Source organism: Myotis myotis, unplaced genomic scaffold, assembly GCF_014108235.1.
Source record: "Myotis myotis isolate mMyoMyo1 unplaced genomic scaffold, mMyoMyo1.p scaffold_m19_p_2, whole genome shotgun sequence".
NCBI lineage: Eukaryota > Metazoa > Chordata > Mammalia > Chiroptera > Vespertilionidae > Myotis > Myotis myotis.
Window position 1 is genome coordinate 130,887,194 of NW_023416324.1, and position 19,679 is coordinate 130,906,872.

The following is a 19,679-nucleotide window of genomic DNA, read 5'->3' on the forward strand; positions in this document are numbered from 1 at the left end:
GCAAGTTGCTGAATTTCTTATTAAGCTTTATTTGTCTCATTTGTAAAATTTGCTGATAATAACACAGCAGAAGTTGGGAAAGGGTAAATCATGACTCATTTCCAGGAAAGCTCATAACTTCTACATAAAATGGTCAATATAATAATCAAATGTTAGCTTATAACCTTAGAGTCATTTTCAGTTTTTCAATTTTCTCAAACCAAATATCCTTCAATTGCCAATCTTCATCCTGCCCCTGAAATATTACTGTCATTAAAAAAAATAAATCATTCATTTGCCCATTTAATGAGTGGAATATGTGGGACTGTGCTGGATGCTATGAATCAATAATGAGCAAAATGGATAAGGTCTCATCACCCCTCTCTTAGCTAACCACAATAACTGATTCATCTCATTCCATTTTTTCTCCAATCCATCCTAATCACTCTTGTCAATGTAATGTCATTAAATCTCATCTTTGAATCACTCGAGTGATAAGAAAAACCTCAGTTACATTCCAAACAATCTCAGATGATCACCTCTCATTACTACTCTAATTTTTTTTTACACTGTTCTCCTTATAGTAACCAGTGTGATCCTATGAAAAGGGATCCAATTCTCCATTCAGATCCCAGGATTGGACCTAACCTCCAACTCTTTTCCTTCCTCCCTCTGCCCTGGCCATGCTCATTTCTTCCTCTTCCTGGATATATCAGGTACACTCCACTCTTTGTGGTTTTTATAGTCTTGATACCAGTGAAATTTTCCTTTGCTGTGAGCACTTCTTCCAGGACTTTATTGAAACATCACCTTTCAGGTGAGATCTTCCTGGGCCATCCTTTTAAAAATCTCCTCCTCCTCTTAACATACATGAATGCCCCCCCCTCCCTTGCTTCCTTTATTGCTTCTCCTTAAAGACTATATAATAAAAGCCTAATATGCTAAGTGTCCAATCGTTCTGTCATCCGTTCAACCAATCAAAGCATAATATGCTAATGATATGCTAAGTCCGCTCAACTGCTTGCTATGATGTCCACTGACCACCAGGGGACAGACGCTTTGACCTGTAGTTTAGCTTGCTGCTGGGGTCTGGCTGATTGGGACTCAGGGAGATGAGCTGGACACACCCTGGAGTCCTCCCATGGTCCCTCCCTGGCTGGCGAACCTCCCGCAACCCTCCCTGGCACAATCATGCACTGGTGGGGTCCCTGGGTCTGTCCTGAGCCCTCTCACAATCCAGGACCCCTTGGAGGATGTTGGGGAACTGGTTTTAGCCCAATCCCACAGGCCTAGCTGAGGGACCCCACTGGTAGATGAATTCGTGCACTTGGCCTCTAGTACCACTACATAAGAACACATAACATTTACTTCTTTATCTTGTCTTTTTGGTATGTCTTTCCCACTAGAATTTAAACTCTCTGAGGAGAGAGATTTCAGGCCATTTTGCCACTACTATAATTCCAGCACCTAATAGATTTTCTAGTACATAACTGGTATGTAATAAATACATGTTGAATTAATCAATGAAAGACTAGCTTCATTTCTCACTTTAGCTGCTTCCTGATACCAAACTCAGTCAGTGTTTTTGTTTGTTATATCTTTGTCCATATTCACTTCATCTGCCTGGAATATGCTCTTTTTCTCCTTCTCCCTCACCAACTACTTTCACTAGTCAAAAGTAACTTATTAAATTTATTGCCTGAATGCCAGTCCCTGGCTGAGGTTCTCTTTCTCTGGTCTCACATAGGCATTGCCACTCTTTAATGGTGCATATCCCATTCTCCACCTTTCAAGTCCTTTTGGCTGTACTGCGAAAATATTTCCAGAATTTGATCTGTTCTCCCTACCTCCACTGATTGTTGCCTGGACTATTATAATAACCTCCTAATGATCTCACTTCTTATACCTTTGCTCTCTTAATTTTATTTTCCACACAGAAGTCTATGACTATTGAATACATGAGTCATATTATGTCTGAGTAAATCCAAAGTCTCTTACAGGACCTCTCCTCCTCTCAACATAAATGCTCTTATACTCCACTGCCTCTCTGATCTATTGTTTCAGCACTTCAGGTCTGAATCACTCAGTTTCAGCCACAGTAACTCCCTTGCTCAGTCTTGATTGCAATACCACCTTCAGTCTCACAATGCATGGGCTTTCTGTCCCCTCAGCCTGAGATGCTTTATCTACAGACTAGAGGCCCGGTTCATGAAAATTCATGCACGGGGGAGTGGGGAGGAGGTGTTCTTGAGCCCAAACTGTGCCCTCTCACAGTCCAGGAGCCCTCTGGGGATGTCCAACTGAGCTGCAGTCTGGCCTCCCTCTGCGGGAGGTGACCTGGGGGCAGGTCAGGGGATGGCACAAGTAGCCCCACCCTGAATCACCCCCACCGTGGTCACTGGTGGCCTCCCTCTGCAGGAGGCAACCTCTGTGGGCTGATCTGGAAACAGTGAGCGGCCAGCCCCACCCCACCACAGTGGCTGGTGGCCTCCCTCTGCAGGAGGAGACCTCTGTGGGCCTATCTGGGCATGGAGAGCAGCTTGTCCCACCCTGAATCACCTCACAGTGGTTGCTGGTGGCCTCCCTCTGCAGGAGGCGACTGGGCAGGTGATCAGGGGATGGCGCAGGCCCCATCACCCCACCCCTGGTTGCCACTGTTCCCCGCCCCCACCCCATTACCATCTCCTCCCCCTGCTCACTGGCACATACCTTGGCTGGCCTGGCGCCACCTGCTCGCCTGCCCCACCCTTGCCTATGGGACATTCCTTGGTTCGGTTGATTTGCTTATTACACTTTTATTATATGGGATATTCTCTTGGCCTGTTTTACTGGTTTTATTCAAGTAACTGCAAAAATGAGAACTGACCTCTGATTATCCTATCTAAAATATCATATTCATCAACCCAAGTATGGACTTTTATCTCCTTACCTTGTTTTCATCTTTGTTTTTTCATCAAAGTCACAGTTCACCTATCATACGTGTGTGTGTGTGCATATGTGTTTACTATTGTTTTCTCTTGAGTAAAACGTAGCTTCATGAAAACACTAGTGGCTTTATTAATGTTTTCCCAGGACAAAAAAAGGGCCTGGCCCACATAAGATTTCAGTTGAATGAATGATTGTCTAACATTAGACTTGCACACACATATTTCCATTCTTATAATGCAAGATTTTCAAGGGCAGGAAACCATGACTTCTGCATCTCTATTATAATAATAGCACCAAAAAATAATTTTGTAGCATGAAGGTATTCATTAAATAAAATAAATTAGTTAGTTTGCAGGTAATAACTATGTAAACACTTACTAACTACAAATATTATCTGTTAAGTAACTGAAAAATCTTAGAAGAAAGGTACTATTACCTTCATTTAGACATGAGGTAACTAAAGCTTAACATGCTGTTCAGTATAGAGTAAAACTGTAATAATAACAACAATACATAATGTTGGGTCTGAGCCCTTTTGCTGGGGACAGGACCTCCGTAGACACCGGGCGTTGGAAGAAGTGACGAGCTGCTGCAGGCAGATGGGAGAGACTTTAGTGCAGACACAGCAGCCATTGCACATACTGTAGTGCTTGCAAACACAGCAGCGGACAAAGTAGTCTCGCCACCAGCTGGTCAGCAGTACATTCTATACTAGTTCAGACAAAAGAAGCTTCTTAAGTAACATCAGTGTTACGTCAGATAAAGGTGCAACTGTGCAGTATGTACAGGAAAACTACTGCATCATTGTCTTGCACATGCGTACGGCAAATGGACCTTTATCATCTGGTGTACGCTGGTCAGGGTCCCCACACATACTTAATTCTATTAAAACATAGAATCTGCCTATTAATGTCTCATACAAATAGATTATATACTTTTATTTAAAAATATTAGTGAAAGGTAGTGAAGTCAAATGTCTAAAAAACTATAGTACTTGGTAAAGTGTGGAATATTATTGGAAAAACTATTACTCCATATGGAATGGCAATTTTACCATAGAAATTGTGGTTACCTTAAACACGTTTGAAGAAACTCTAGTAAAAAAAGATGACTAGGATATAGATAATGAATAGGAAAGATAGAACTTAAAATATATTCTGATTATTTTATACGGAAAACAGTCAGTGTACTAGTATTCCAATGACATATTTTAGTTGACTGAGCTTAAACTGAATAACAATAACTTTAGTTTACTATTTCCCAGGTACAGCATACTGTTTAAAATAGACAATCTACTTTTGTTTACAACATCTCTAGAAAGAGTTCACTGTTATTTTCCGGATGTATGAATTAAATTATAGTATATTAAACTATTAAGTAGCAGAGCTAGGTTTCAAATGCAGAGTTTGTCTCTAGAGTTTTGACCCTTAATATGGGCTTTGCAGATGCTCCATGGATAAAGGATTAAAGTGTTCCTGTGAAGCACGGTTGCTACCCTTGTGGGAAGAGCAGGAGAAGGCGTCTCTGTAGCTTTAAAATTGGTTCTCTAAAGCCACTTACATTTCAGGGAAATGCTCTCAAAAACTACACTTAAAGTGTTAAAATAAACCTAGTTATCTGAAGATCTGTGAAACTTAGCATATGCTCCACAGTGACATGAGTTAATTTCATTTCCGTCACTGTGAGTGCTCCACAGGTATGTGGTAAATTACTATGATTCCTGTGGCTGTAACCCATTATCATAGCAGGAAATTACATGAATCTCACAACTGATATGAAATGTAGTGCTGTCACTGCTATGCATTAATTTCTTAGTAGCTGGCCATTTGTAATAATTCTGTAAATGTCCATCTTAGCACAGTTTTCAATCTAGACAAGTTAAACCCATGTGCATGCAATTTCCCTCCATTATTTTTAAGAAGTTACACTGAATTCTAAAATTATCTTTTTATTGGGTAATTTTATATTGAACCTTTTACCAAGAATTGAAAACATGATATTCTAATTGTCATATACCCTAATGTTTAAGGGAAATTTACTCTGTAAAAAGTAAAGTCATTTAGCAATACATATGATCAGGAAGACAGAGTAAGAAAAATATCTGATAGCATAAACAATGTTTATTTTTCTGTTCCATGGAATAAGTAAATGGTTCATTAAATATTTTTTAACCATATTGATCTCCTCTTCACAGAGATCATTTTACATAATGTTATATTTCATGGTTATAGTTTTTAAAATTAACATTTTTGGAATTATATGTCTCTCTAATTTACAAATAAAAATATTTAACGATTTAAATCAAACTTCTATAACATAAATTATATCTTTCCTATCCTTCCTTTGATATTCATATCCTTCCCCACATAGGAAAAATAACTTTCAATTAACAGGTTTAATTGAAAATCCTTGACATTTAAAGAATGTCTTTACAAGGTATACTTTATATTTTAATCCATCATATTTGTTGCAAGTCAATTCCTCTGGCTAGATAATCACATTGTTGGTTGTTCTTTAACCATTTTACATCATATTGGTAGTTTTTTAAAATTTTTGTTTTTTATTGATTTTAGAGAGGAATGGAGAAGGAGAGAAACATCGATGATGTTGGATAATCATTGATCAGCTGTCTCCTGCACGCTCCATACTGGGGATTGAGCCCCTGCGGCTTGGATATATGCCTTGACCAGGAACTTAACTGTGACCCTGGTCAATGCTCAACCACTGAGCCATGCTGGCCAGGCAAATTTTTGTTTTTGTTTTTTTAATTGCAACTCTACCATTTCCTAAATTTTGAGATTCTTTTCTTCATCTTTTAAAAATTGTTACTATCATTTCTAAATATATTTATCATAAATTTACTGACATGGTATTTCTGGAAATTTTCCTCTTCTTTAAAAAATTAACAAAATGCTTACATTTATGGAATGTGTCTTATATTTACTCATTATAAGGTCACTCTCTGACACATAACTATACAGAGTATTGTTTTTTTATTGAATGCCTTCCATATCAAAAAGCACACTTTGTGCTTTGTTATATAAGCTTAACATTTTGTACATAATACTTAATTCTAGTTATTCTTTATAAAATACTTAGTTTTAGATATAGAACAAGATGTTTAGAAGGAGAAAAAGGACCAAACTAGGAAGCATGGTGGGAAGAAAGAATAATGAATAAATAATTAAATAAATATGCCTTTAAAAATAATAAGATATTTAATAATAGATATAACGTAAATACAATATGTACTTAAGAACAGGTAATCTGTCTACCTTTCCATTACTCAATTTTTGATGCAGACCTTGGCTCAGTCATTCAATAAATATAAATTGATTGTTTCTGAAAGGAATTATAGAGAGTATAATGAGAACACTGTTTCATAGGAGAAGAATTAAAGACATGCATGGATTTATAGCATGCGCTGAGATGTTTTTTCTGCTGATACTTACAGTTTTTCAGTACAGGGATCTTTCTGAAATATGAATTAGTAATCAAAAAACTTTAACATAATGAGCAGCCATTACGCTGCACATGTAGACATAACCTGTACGCATTATAAAAAATTGTCTATGTCTTTACGGTCCTTTGAGTAATGTTCAGTGTACTATTCAACAAAGGTCACCTTATGGCTTCTCTTCTGATCTTCGTAGTGCTCTTTCTAAAGCCCCTCATCCCCGTTTTAAAGAGAACCAGCACCCAGTTTAGAATTGACCTTGTACCTGTTTTCAGTAGTTTCTCACCGTAGCACATGAAGTAGAGACATGTCGGTGGATATTGTTCAAGTGGGCCCAGACGTTCCTGTCCTAAGTAAACTGCCCGCATACTCATTGCTCAGTGCCCTATTGTTTAGCTGTAGTGGAACCCAATTTACTAAACAGGTCTGTCCTTACACATCTTCTGGTTTACACTTTTTCTCGCTGTATATGCCCTATAGAAACCCTACCCTTACTACCCTTCCATTTCTTTTTTCTTATTCCTTTCCTAGGACTTTTCTTGTGGTGCTAATTCTTCCTCTTTCCCCACAACTTTTTTCAGGAGGTCACATAGAGAGCATTTTATCATTTGCTGGTGTGACACTTCTGCCTCTCCCTCCAGCATCAAAACTTCTGCATAACAAAAATTACACTTTAACTTTTGACTATCCATGGTTTTGACCTAGGTTTTTTGCATATTTAATAAATGCATATGGAGTTGAATACAACTTCTATCATGCAAGCATCTTTAAAAACCACCAATCGCCATAGAAGACCGCAATGGGAAACTATCAAACTCCGGCAAACATAAAAATAGCAGCATGTCTACAACAAGTTGTCTCACATTCATACCACAGGAAATATGCGACTGAAGGTAACCCTCCCCCCCACACTGTTTACATCTCTGTGTGGTGCACACGGTTTGCATTTGCAGCCAGATGCGAAATACAACACTGTGATTAGATTTGCTTTGTTTGTTATAATAATATCATACAGTTCTTTGTGGGAGGTAGAAGATGAGGTTATTCAGGTGAGCTTCTACAGAAGGTATGCCTGGGCTTTGGCAAAGCTAGAATTAAAAAAAAAAAAAACAGATGAAATGAGGGCTGATCAAAGGCCATTCTACAGAGACTATGGCATGGCTATCTAGAAAATGGAACGGGTCTTATATACATAGTTTCTGAGGAGTTTTGGAAATGTTGGAAGCTGTTTTTGAAATATGCTGTCAGGTCAGGTAGAGAACAGAAATGACAAACCCAGTTAAGGGACATATAGCATTGGTTCTCAACCTTAAGGGTCCATTAGAATTTCCTAGGTAGTTTAAAAATAATTATTTTGGATAGGCACCCATGAAGTAGTATTTTAGAAAAGCTTGCTTGCTAATATTTTATATAAGAACCACAGACATAAGGGAATTAGACAGACTGTGGTCAGTAATATGGGACATTTGTCCACAGATACAAAGTTATGGCAACAGCAGCCCTGAGATCTCAGTATAGGATCACTGATTCCAGCTGAGAGGAGAATAACTAAAATTAAAGCCATAGAATGATGAAGCCAAACTGCTCTAGCTCTTGTCTCAGTCTGGGGGTTAAAGGAACTGAGAAGCACTGAGTATGAAGATGGAAGCATCTGTGAACATGAAGTGCTGGGTAAAGACAGAGAATTCAAGGGAGGGGGTTATAAGGGACACAAGGGTCCCCATACCCTCAAGCTTTCTAGAGACAATGCCCTTAATAATCTGTGTGTTTTTATAACTACAAAAGTACCATGAACTACCCAATATTCTTGATAATCCTGAACAGGTTTATTACACCATCCTGGTCCTAACTGTTGCTCTCACTCTCTGAAATCTTTTGTTGGCTTTCCTCATTAATAATCTCGGTCCTGCCCAACCAGTGTGGTGCAGTGGTTGAGTGTGAACCCTTGAACCAGGAGGTCACAGTTCGATTCCCAATCAAAGCATGTGACCACATGACAGGGTTGCAGGCTTAATCCCCAGTAGGGGGCATGCAGGAAGCCCTTCCTCTCTCTGAAATCAATAAAAACATATTTAAAAAACAATAATCTCTGTCCTTTCACCCCTGTCCTGGTTTTCTTTTTAGTACACTTACCCAAATTGTGGCACTGTCCTCCCTATATTCATTAAGAAAGTCCTAATACCATTATTAAATTTCTGCTGAATACTTAGAAGTTTAGAGATGAGTGTGGGGGAATAGATAGTGGTCATTACTATGACGATATTGGCCTACCATCCCAGTCAAGTCCTTTCTGGGAATTTCTATTCTTCGTCTCTGGCCTGCATCTTGTTACTGATGCTGGCTTTCCAACATAGAATCTCCATCTTCTTCCTCCTTGATTTTCTGGTTACAAACATAATTCTCTGATTTGACCAAAAGTCAACATCAATAGCAGCAAAAACCCAAAACCCAAACAATTCTATTCCTTATTAATCTCAACTTTTTTACTCTACCTTTTTACATAATACTAGAGACTCGGTGCATGACATTCATGCACTGGGGGTGGGGGGTGGGGTCCCTCAGCCCAGACTGCACCCTCTCCCAGTCCAGGACTCCTTGAGGGATGTCCCTGCAGGGAGTGCTCACCAGTTGTGATCCTGGCTTCTGGCTGAGCGGTGCTTCCCCTGTGGGAGCAAACTGACCACCAGGGGGCAGCTCCAGCATTGAGTTTCTGCCCCCTGGTGGTCAGTGCCCATCATAGTGACCAGTCATTCCTTCGTTTGGTCAATTTGCATATTAGGGTTTTATTATATAGGGTTGTTAGAAATATATGTATGTATATACACACAGATAAGTATATCTGTGTGTATGTCCTTTGGAGACCAGAATGGGCTATTTATAAATAACTGGAAGTATAATGACCTTTGTAAGTATATCTGTGCCTGACACTTGATAGTGACACTGTTATTGTAATCAGTTATGCATCTCTATGCTTAAAATATTGATATGTATTATCCTAGCTGGTTTGATGTATGGTAAATGTGAAAATATTTCTAAGATGAACACTGAATTTTGAAATGAGTGTGTACAAGGGAAGAAAAATGTAAGAAATATAGAGAAAGAATAGCATGGATCAACTTAATATCATTTACAATCATTGAATACAAAATTAATTATCAGCATTTTAAAATGAACAGAAATTGATTCTTATTAACCACTGAAATGCAAAAGCATTATTGTAAACATAAGAATACCAGAGGCCTGGTGCATGAAATTCGTGCACTGGTGGGGTGTCCCTCAGCCCAGCCTGCACCCTCTTCAATCTGGGAACCCTCTGGGGATGTCCAACCGCTGGTTTAGGCCCGATCCAAGCACTTGGACATTCGCCTCACAATCCAGGACTACTGGCTCCTAACTGCCTGCCTGCCTGCCTGATTGCGCCCTAACTGCTTCTGCCTGACAGCCTGATCACCACCTAACCACTCCCCTGCCGGCCTGATTGACGCCTAACTACTCCCCTGCCAGCCTGATCGCCCACAACTGCCCTCCCCTGGTGGCCTGTTCACCCCCAATTGCCCACCCCTGCTGGACTAATTGCCCACAACTGCCCTCCCCTGCCAGACATCTTGTGGCAACCATCTTGTGATGACGTGGGGGCAGCCATCTTGTGATGACATGGGGTGGCCATCTTGTGGTGATGCGAGGGCGAGATGCCACCTAGGCTTTTATTAGTATAGATTGATTATTACCATCTGTAGATTTTTAAGAAATTGAATTTATGTCTTATTAGATAAATCATGAAGTTATTTTTTTTTTTCACTTTCTTAATATTTTCAAAATCATGTTAACCTATGCCCAAATGTATTTCAGGTTCTCCATCTTCAAAAAAAGAAAAATGCAAACAACCCTGGCCAATGTGGCTCAGTTGGTTGAGAGACTTTCCATTCACCAAGAGGTCACTGGTTAGATTCCCAATCTGGGGTACCGGCTCGATCCCCTGCAGAGTGCAAGAGGCAGCTGATTGAGTCACATTGATGTTTCTCTCTCTCCTCTCCCTTCCTTTCTCTCCAAAATCATTACAAACATATCTTTTTAAAAATGCAAACATTTTTCTCCTTTTTCCAATTACCAAGTAGCTAAAAATGTATCCAAGACAGTAATTAATATTGAGTAAAAATCCTTAATTACTATAATTGAGGTTTGTCCGAATAGTTATTAGGTTAAATGCTGATTAATTATTAAAATATAGGTTTTTCCAAAAAAATATGTTTGAATCAATTGTAACTGGACAACCAAGAAGTTCAGGCTGCCTGTCACTACTTGAGCCAATTAAGCAGAGACAGTGTTGAATCATATCTGAGCATTTATTCCAAAATGCCATTGGTATGGGAGAGCAGCAGGTCATCCAAAAAAAAAATCTGCTGTGTCCCTCCCATATGCCAGCTGCTCATACTGGGTAGGAAGCAAAGATTATGTTTGAGAGTAAGAATACCAAGCATAGGCAAGTAGGCAAGGTATAATGGTTACAGGTCACAGGCAATGCAGTGGGGAAGGTGTTGCCGAGGGAGGGTGCCTCTGGGCACCTCCGGGACCAGATTTCAGGCAAATAGGGGCTGGGCGTTGCAAAGGGTAGGTGCTTCCAGGACAATATGCTCCAGCCATGAGGTTGTACATCTTTCCATAATGTAGGCAGGTCTCAGGAAATGATGGACCACATTCCGATATTAGCTCCCATGTCCCAGGGCATACAACTCTCAGCCAGATTAGAATGTGCTTTCTCTAACCAGAACAGAACAATCCTGGTTAAGAGAGCATGATTAATATTTCTTATAATTGTAGCTATTTTTCAATATTCTATTGCTGCTCCTAACACAATGACATAGAACTGCTATCTAGAAAATATGAATTAAGAGTCTCCTTAGTATCCTATACTGTCTTTTGATGATGCGGAGGTTCACTCTAATTATGCTGTTGAGAATACATTTCAGAGTGACCTTGCTAGGAGGAGGACATCTGGATACTACTGGTTTCCAGTTCTATAATTTGGAACAAGAAAACACAACACAACCACAGGGCACTGAGTTCTGTCTGACTTCTGTGGTCTAATAATAAATGCTTGGGGTAAGAATGTACATATCAGAATTGTTGATTTGGGAGACTTGAGCTTTAGAAAGAATTTGAGCTCCTTCTAGCTCAGTATCTCCTTCTGCTGAAGACAACATTGCTGTTGGATACCCCTTGCAGAGATTTTCTTTAGGAATTAATACAACGGATAGAAAGAACCTTCGGACCAACCAATTCTATATGGCACCTGTTTTCATTTTCCGAGTCTTCCTTGGGACAGTGATTGTAGCAATAACATATCTATAATAATTTATGAACATTACATGTTAGTTATTGGAGTAAGAAAATAGGGTAAATATGGACATTCTTTAAAATTATATAGTGTAAGGTTTACAAAAGTACTTTAATGGTTTTTGCTTAGCTGCTGCTATTGTGAAAATGCTCACTTAGGGATTTTGTTTCTACTATCTTCATTCCTTAGTAAATGCCAGAGTTAGTGACAATGTTTTTGCAAGTGGTCTGAGATGGCAAGCCACTATCACTTACAGGCAATTTGGTCTTCATTACAAATTAATGAAGTGATAATTGCTCTCTGCAACCTTTTACATTCAAAGTATTGTGGTGCTGTTTGTATTATCTTTCTGAGATTTTATACGCCTGCATTCAAGGACTTGTGATAGCTTGCTGAATTAGTATTGAGAGGAAAATTGTTAAACCAGAGTGAAAGCTCCATAATTAAAATAATAGTTTACATCAAATTATGAAAATTTCTCTATAATTTCTTCTTTGTTTCATATCTAGTAAAAATGCTGCTCATACATAGCAGAAGAAAATTGCAATCGATTCATCAGTCAAAGTACAAACTCCTATTTATTCTGAAAAGGAAATCTTGACCGAAATTTTTTAAGTTAATTGGTTAATTTTAAAATAATGATGTCCATGATCTAACTTTCTTTAAAATGTCCACAGAAAACATTTACTCTCTGGGGTTTTTGCTGGCTCTGTCTTTATAGTGCCTTTGGAGAGCCAATGTGATGACCATAGAGGTGATTCCACATCATAATGACCTTTCAACAACAGAGTATCAGAGTTATGGGGAACACCAACTCTGTTCACTCTTTTTCTTTCTTTCTTCTTTTCTTATAATTTTTTAATCCTCACCTGAAGATACACTTATTAATTTTAGAGAGGGGGGAAGGAGGGAGAGAGAACATTGATTGGTTGCCTTCCATACTGAGGATCAAACCCACAACCTAGGCATGTGATTTGCCTGGGAATCAAACCGGCAACCCTTCCTTATGCAGGTCGATGTGCTAACCAACTGAGCTACACCAGTCAGGCTTTTTAATTTTATTTTTCTGGTATTAAACATATACATTAATTTTGCTTAAAATATGACTATACTATTATAAGCATCTCAGTGTAAAATCCTGAGGATTGAGACTCTCATGCACAGTTTTCTTCTTAAAATTTCATAGAGTGGATGGTGAGAAATGGTGTATTGTTGATTAGTAAAAGCACAGTGTGAATATTTTATTTTCTTATATTAAGATAATAGTATAAACGTGTCTTCTATATTAATTCTAAGGTTTTCTAAAAAAGTCCAAATTTGTTTCTTTGTTGGACCTAAGTCAAAACAATTTTGTCTCCAGAAAATTAATGCCTTTTTTATATTTTAGATCTTGAATGATTGAGATTATTAAACTAAGTAGTGCTTTTTAAGTTTTTTGTTTTTGTTTACTTTTAGTTTTGTAGGAGAGGTAAGGAGAATAAGAATTATTTTAACTGTATTAATGGTGGTCCATAAATTAGTTTTGTTAATTTAAACACCCTAATGCAAATAATTTATTTTTCTAATTAGGTCGAAGGCCAAATAAATGTCGTATTTATTTTCTTGTGGTTATCATCAATTCATCTTATTTTGTGACTAGAAGTTACAGATTGAAATTAATTTCTATTTGTTTTTAATAAATACATATAGAAAAAATGTTAATACACCTTAAGTGCCATTGATTTTGTTTAAAGGTAGGTAAACTTGCCATTCCCTTAATGGAGAAAAACTTATAATATATATTTATATAGGGGTTCACAAGGATTGTGTTTGTTTATTTATTTAAAAATTAAGATATATTATCTATTAAGAACCTTATATGTGTTACTTCCTTGAATTATTTCTACATGCATTATAAGAAAAAAAATGTATGCATCTTCCGAAAGGTGAAGTTTTATGTTGCATACTGCCGAGGATATGAAGAGGTCTAAAATTTAGCAAAGGCAATGAAGCAAAACTAAATTTACCTTAACATGTTTTATGAATTAAATATGGTATTTAATAAGGGTTATATAATGCATTCTTATGTAATAAGAATTAGTGAGGTATGGAAGGCATCAAGGAGAAAAGAGCACAATCCAGTTGGGGTAATACCATACACAAAATAACGATCTAATGTACATTTAAAAACAGTGAAAGAGTTCATTTTGACGAGAAGATGGTATGTGCATATGAAAAATAATTCACTAATCTCGATTCAGACTTCTAGCAAAATCTAAATGTAGGTTAGCACCAATTTTTGGAAAAACAGAAATGTCAAACCAGAGTTATGCATAGGTAATGGGGAGCCTTTGAATTCAAGAATGTCATGGTAAAAATTGTACTTTCTGGGCAGCACTAGGCAAAACTGTTATAATCATGGAGTTGTAAGTAACACAAACTATCTGATGCCAACTTAAAAGCTTCTCAAAACCTGCTCTAAGGATCGGAGAGTCAGGGCTTCAGTGCTCTAAAAAGGCTCAAACATTTTAAGTGTTTTTACAATAAAAACATTTGTATTAGGGTAGCCCTAACTGCTATACCAGCCAACAACCCAAATTGCCATTTATTTTTTTCTTGTGTAAAATTAAATGTGGGTAAAAGATATTAAGAATTAAAATGTTTACTACCTAAATGTTTACTATCTTTTGTTCTCTGTGCATAGCTATTTTATCTTTTATTTTGGGTCAAGAAGAATGGATGCTTATAGTTTTACTTCTAGTTTTCTTTCATAGTCCACCATGACTATATTAAAATGTCATACATGAAGACACATGGTCATAGCATCATTTAGATTTACTTTGGCTTTCCATTTACTGATTTTACCAAAATTTGGCCAAAATTGGGAGAAGATTCATTTAGGCAGTCATATTTTTTCATTCTTTTTAATAACAAAAACAAAAATCCAAAAACATACAATAAAACCATTTTATAGTGTTATTGAAGATGCCTGAGTTGAGCGTTTTGTTTGTTTGTTTTAATATATTTTTATTGATTTCAGAGAGGAAGGGAGAGGGAGAGAGAGATAGAAACATCAATGATGAGAAAGAATCATTTATTGGCTGCCTCCTGCATGCCCCACACTAGGAATCCAGCCGGCAACCCAGGGATATGGCCTGGCCAGGAATTGAACAGTGACCTTCTGGTTCAGAGTGAATGCTCAACCACTGAGCCATGCTGGTCTGACTGAGTTGAGGTTTTAATGCTGGAATATTTTGTGGTCTAATCAAATGCTAAGCAACGTTTTCCCTGAATGTCCCATGAACTTTAATGCAATTCACATGTATTCATCAAAATTGTAAATTATTTGTGTCAATGAATTCAGAGAACCTTGCAAATAAAAAATCAAGAAGGTTATGGTATTGCTACATCATGACCTTTAGTGAGCAACACTAAAGTTTCAGCTTATTTATTTTGTATTTTCTGTGACACCATTAGCACCCTCATCTCGTTTATTATTTATTCATTATTCTTAACTTATTAATTGCTTCTTTTTTGTTTCTCCTCTGATTCTTCAGTGGGAAGAAATCAGTGGTGTTGATGAGCATTACACACCCATCAGGACTTACCAGGTGTGCAATGTAATGGAACATAGTCAAAATAATTGGCTGAGGACCAACTGGGTCCCCAGGAACTCAGCTCAGAAGATCTATGTGGAACTCAAGTTCACTCTACGAGACTGTAATAGCATCCCGTTCGTTTTGGGAACCTGCAAGGAGACTTTCAACCTGTACTACATGGAGTCTGATGACGATCATGGGGTCAAGTTCCGAGAGCATCAGTTTACAAAGATTGACACCATTGCAGCTGATGAAAGTTTCACGCAAATGGATCTTGGGGACCGTATTCTTAAACTCAACACTGAAGTTAGAGAAGTAGGCCCTGTCAACAAAAAGGGATTTTATTTGGCTTTTCAAGATGTTGGAGCTTGTGTTGCCTTGGTGTCCGTGAGAGTGTACTTCAAAAAGTGCCCATTTATAGTGAAGAATCTGGCCATGTTTCCAGACACAGTACCGATGGATTCTCAATCCCTGGTGGAGGTTAGAGGTTCTTGTGTTAACAATTCAAAGGAGGATGATCCTCCTCGGATGTACTGCAGTACAGAAGGTGAATGGCTTGTACCCATCGGCAAGTGCTCATGCAATGCTGGCTATGAGGAAAGGGGTTTTATGTGCCAAGGTAAGTCCTCCCTCTTTTCCTTAAAGTGGTATTTCTCACCTGCGAGTTTATCATAGAGTAATTGAAACAAATTAACTAAACCTATGCTCACTTGGCAGCCAAACATGCCTTAAGTAGAACCGAGTCTATGTATAGACTAAGTTTACTCCACTTGATGTGTTGATTCTTCGTTTATTTTAGAAATATTAACATGTTTGAGCATGTGGTGCTGGCGTATACCCCACTAGAGGTGTACCTTCTGCTATTTTTAAGTTTTTCCTGCTATTTAATGACTATGGAAATGAAACTCTAAGAAAAAAATAATCCCCTGTCATTTTCATGTTGCAAGAAGAAACATCATTGATACTCGGGCAGGTAAGTTAATTCTAAGAGAATTAGAACGTGTGCTGACTAGGTTTGTGCTTTTATGTCTCATAGTGGAATGTATTATACTGCTATAAAATTAGTCTTTTCTTATACATTAGAATTTAAAATGTAGAAATGCATAGGAGTGCTTAAGTACCTAGTCTGTAGAATCTAATCTGTTTTAACACTTTTGTTTCCTATTACATTATGCCAAAGAAGTTGAGTTTGGTATTATTCTTAAAGCCATTCAGTAAACCTCAAGTCCACAGGGAAGAAATTATTATACTTTATACATAAATTTACCTTTCTAACAATCTGAATGGAACATAGCACTTTGCTTTTGACTACAGATATAGTTTATAGAAAAAATTTTAATGAGAACAAATGGTACATTCTAGCCTCATACTTCTTGGTATTATTTAGATCCTTGGCAATCACCATTAGAATACTGTTACTAAGTATAGTTTTGAAAGTTCTAAAATTGAAACAACATACTAGCTACTGCTTGCTTATATACATGAGCAGAGGGAAAACTCAATAGCTTCATTATCCACTTGTATTGTGTTTTATTATCATAGTGTTATTTGTGATATATGATGTTTGTGAGATTAATTTTAAATGAAATGATTAAGACCTAGCTGAAGAGGAATTAAATATTCTCTAATTTCTCACCTTCACTAGTTTCATCCCTATGGAACCAATCTCTGATACTCATACCAGGAGAGGAATCATGTGTCTCCATTTTAATAATATGTATCAATTTAAACAAAGATATCTCATAAATTATTACATTCAACAGGAAATCTAATCATTAGATGTTTGGATTTTAAATAATTTTATATAGTGCTTTATATCTCAAAAATAATTAAAAGAAATAGAAAAATAAGTATCAGTGAGATAAATAGAATCACATAAAAGTGATAATAGAAATAAAGGATTCAAATTATCAGCTCATTACACATACTGACTTGAAGACAACTTTAGAAGAATATTTTTTAAAAAGAGTAATGTTAAGTGGTATTCAGAAAGTTCACAATAAATTCAGAATTGCTATTATTTTACTAACTGCATCTTAATTTACCGAACCATTTTTTTTAAAGTTACTATGCTATTCAGTGATGCTCCTTGTCAAATTGTTCCTAGAGAACACATTGATGTCAGTTTTACATCCTTGAATTGTGTACTTTATTATATTGAAGGACATCACAGCGCCTCTTTGATATAAAAAATGCTATATTGTTACAGACTTTCTTGACGTTTATAAATACTAGTATTAGAATAAGACATGCATATGCTTAAATACAAACATTTCTAAGAAAATATATTGGAGATAAACTAATAACAATAATTTTAGTAGAAGTGAAGATGATGTGTGAAATGGGATGTGACTGGAATTTAAAAAGGGATGATTTTTCAGTCATGTGATTTGAAGGTGGAGCATAGACTTACAGTTATGTGTTGGCATTTGCTAATTTATCAAGTTCTCAACACCTTGCTTCTGTAATTGGGTAGGCCAGGTTGGCTTGAGGCTTGTAATTTTGCTATTGTTGTCAGTGCTGGTGCTGGTGTTTGTTATGGTTTTCTTTCTTAATTTTTAATTTTGTGGTTGGTTTTTAATAAGATTGTGGGCTGGTCAGAAGAGCTGGCTATGACTCTCACAAATCAGTGTTTGATCACAAGTACTTCAGGCACACAGAGACATGGTAATGCTTCAAAAAGGTAAACATGACAAAATAGCTAAACATGTGTTTCATTGGTTGTTTATTCTGTTGTTTTTTGTTTACAAAAAAATCATGTCACTCTTTTGAAAAGTAATCATAGGCTTTTAATTGACTAAAACAGAAGAAAATGAGACTCCTTCACTTTATTTCAATAACTTTAATGAGAACGTACTTCATTCCAAGCACCGTAGTAACAATTCAGACTTTTTAAACATTCATTAAGCACTTAGGAGATGCCAGACACTGCACTGACTTGTTAAGTAATATTTATGAGTTACTTCATTTTTCCTTTGAAATTACCTATTGATACATACTGTTATTATCTCCATTTTTAAATGACAACAAAGCTTTGATAGTTTAAACGTTTTGCCTTAAGTTCCTTAATAAGTGAGTGTGAGAGTTGAGATCTGAAATTAAGCAGTCTGATCCCAAGGTCTGCAGTCCCAACCTCAACCCACAAGCTTTCCTATGATTCAGTCCAGTGGTGACAGAGACTAGGAAACCCCCAGTACACAAATTCCACTGGAGCTGCAGTTCTGTATATTGAAGAATGAGTAGGGCCGCAAAAAGTTGGCACAAAGTAACTAAGGATCTGTTAATATAAGGTTTATCTATTTCAGTATATTTCCCAGATTTTTCTGTTTCTAGATTTTTAAGAAAGAAGAATTGCTAGCCAAAATGCCATATTATGGGAAAATGAGGTTTGGCCTAAGTTAGTAAAATCTGGATATGTGGATTGTCATGCACTTTAGATATGCATAAAATATTTGCCAAATTTAACTCAATAAGTGTTTTTGACCATCTATTAATACAAATTAATAATGTGCCAGGCATAGGGGAAACATGGATGAGTAAGTCATTTTATCTACCTTCTAGGAGCTCGCAATCTAGTATGAAAGACAGATACATAAGTGGATAATTGTAGTGCAAGACAGACCAATAAATCTTCTACCAGGGGTACAGAGGTGTTTTGGTAAATAGGAAAAGAAGATATTAATTTTGAGTATTTCAAAATTATTAATGGAAATTGTTTATTTATAATGAGAAGCCTTTGCATTGAGATTTCAGACCCTTTACTATTGTGTTTAAAAAATTTTGGGGTAAAGTGAAAGAGCTAATCACCTTACACAGCTTATACATTTCAGAAGTTGAGTTTTATAATTTGTTTATTGAGTCATTATCTCAAAATGTGGAAAATTCCCATTAGAATTCTGGCTATTCCACAGGGAGGCCTTCCAGAGGGTTTACATTTCATAACATAGTTACTTTATGACATCAAATGAAATATTTTGAATTTTCTGTCTCACTCTAGACAGATGTTGGGACAGTTATTAAATTATGAAAACGTGACAATCTTTGTTTGATTGGAAAATTATACTGATAAAAATATTTTGTTTTCAAAAAACTCATCCATTACTTTCAGAGCTATAAGAAAAACCAAAATTGTCTTTGTATAGGACTATAGTTCTAACTAAGGTGTTACCTACTCTCATACATAATGCAAACTTTCACAATAGCCCACTTATTCCTAAAATGAGAAAAAGTAAAATCATATGGTATTTGTCTTTCCCTGGCTGGCTTATTTCACTTAGCATAATGCTCTCCAGACCCATCCATTCTGTCCCCAAAAGGAAGATTTCTTTCTGTCTTTTCTTTTTTTTTTATCCACTCATCTGGTGGCCACTTAGGGTCCTTACACATCTTGGTTATTGCAAAT

General features: G+C 36.8%; 1 protein-coding gene across 1 annotated transcript in view; it reads left to right on the forward strand.

Annotated features, from left to right (window-relative positions):
* EPHA3 (EPH receptor A3) overlaps nt 1-19,679 on the forward strand; it is a 365,983-nt gene that overhangs the window by 88,188 nt on the left and 258,116 nt on the right. The window contains exon 3 of the mRNA XM_036349783.1: nt 15,236-15,896. Within this exon, the coding sequence (XP_036205676.1) occupies nt 15,236-15,896 (661 nt within the window). The remainder of the gene's footprint in view (nt 1-15,235; nt 15,897-19,679) is intronic.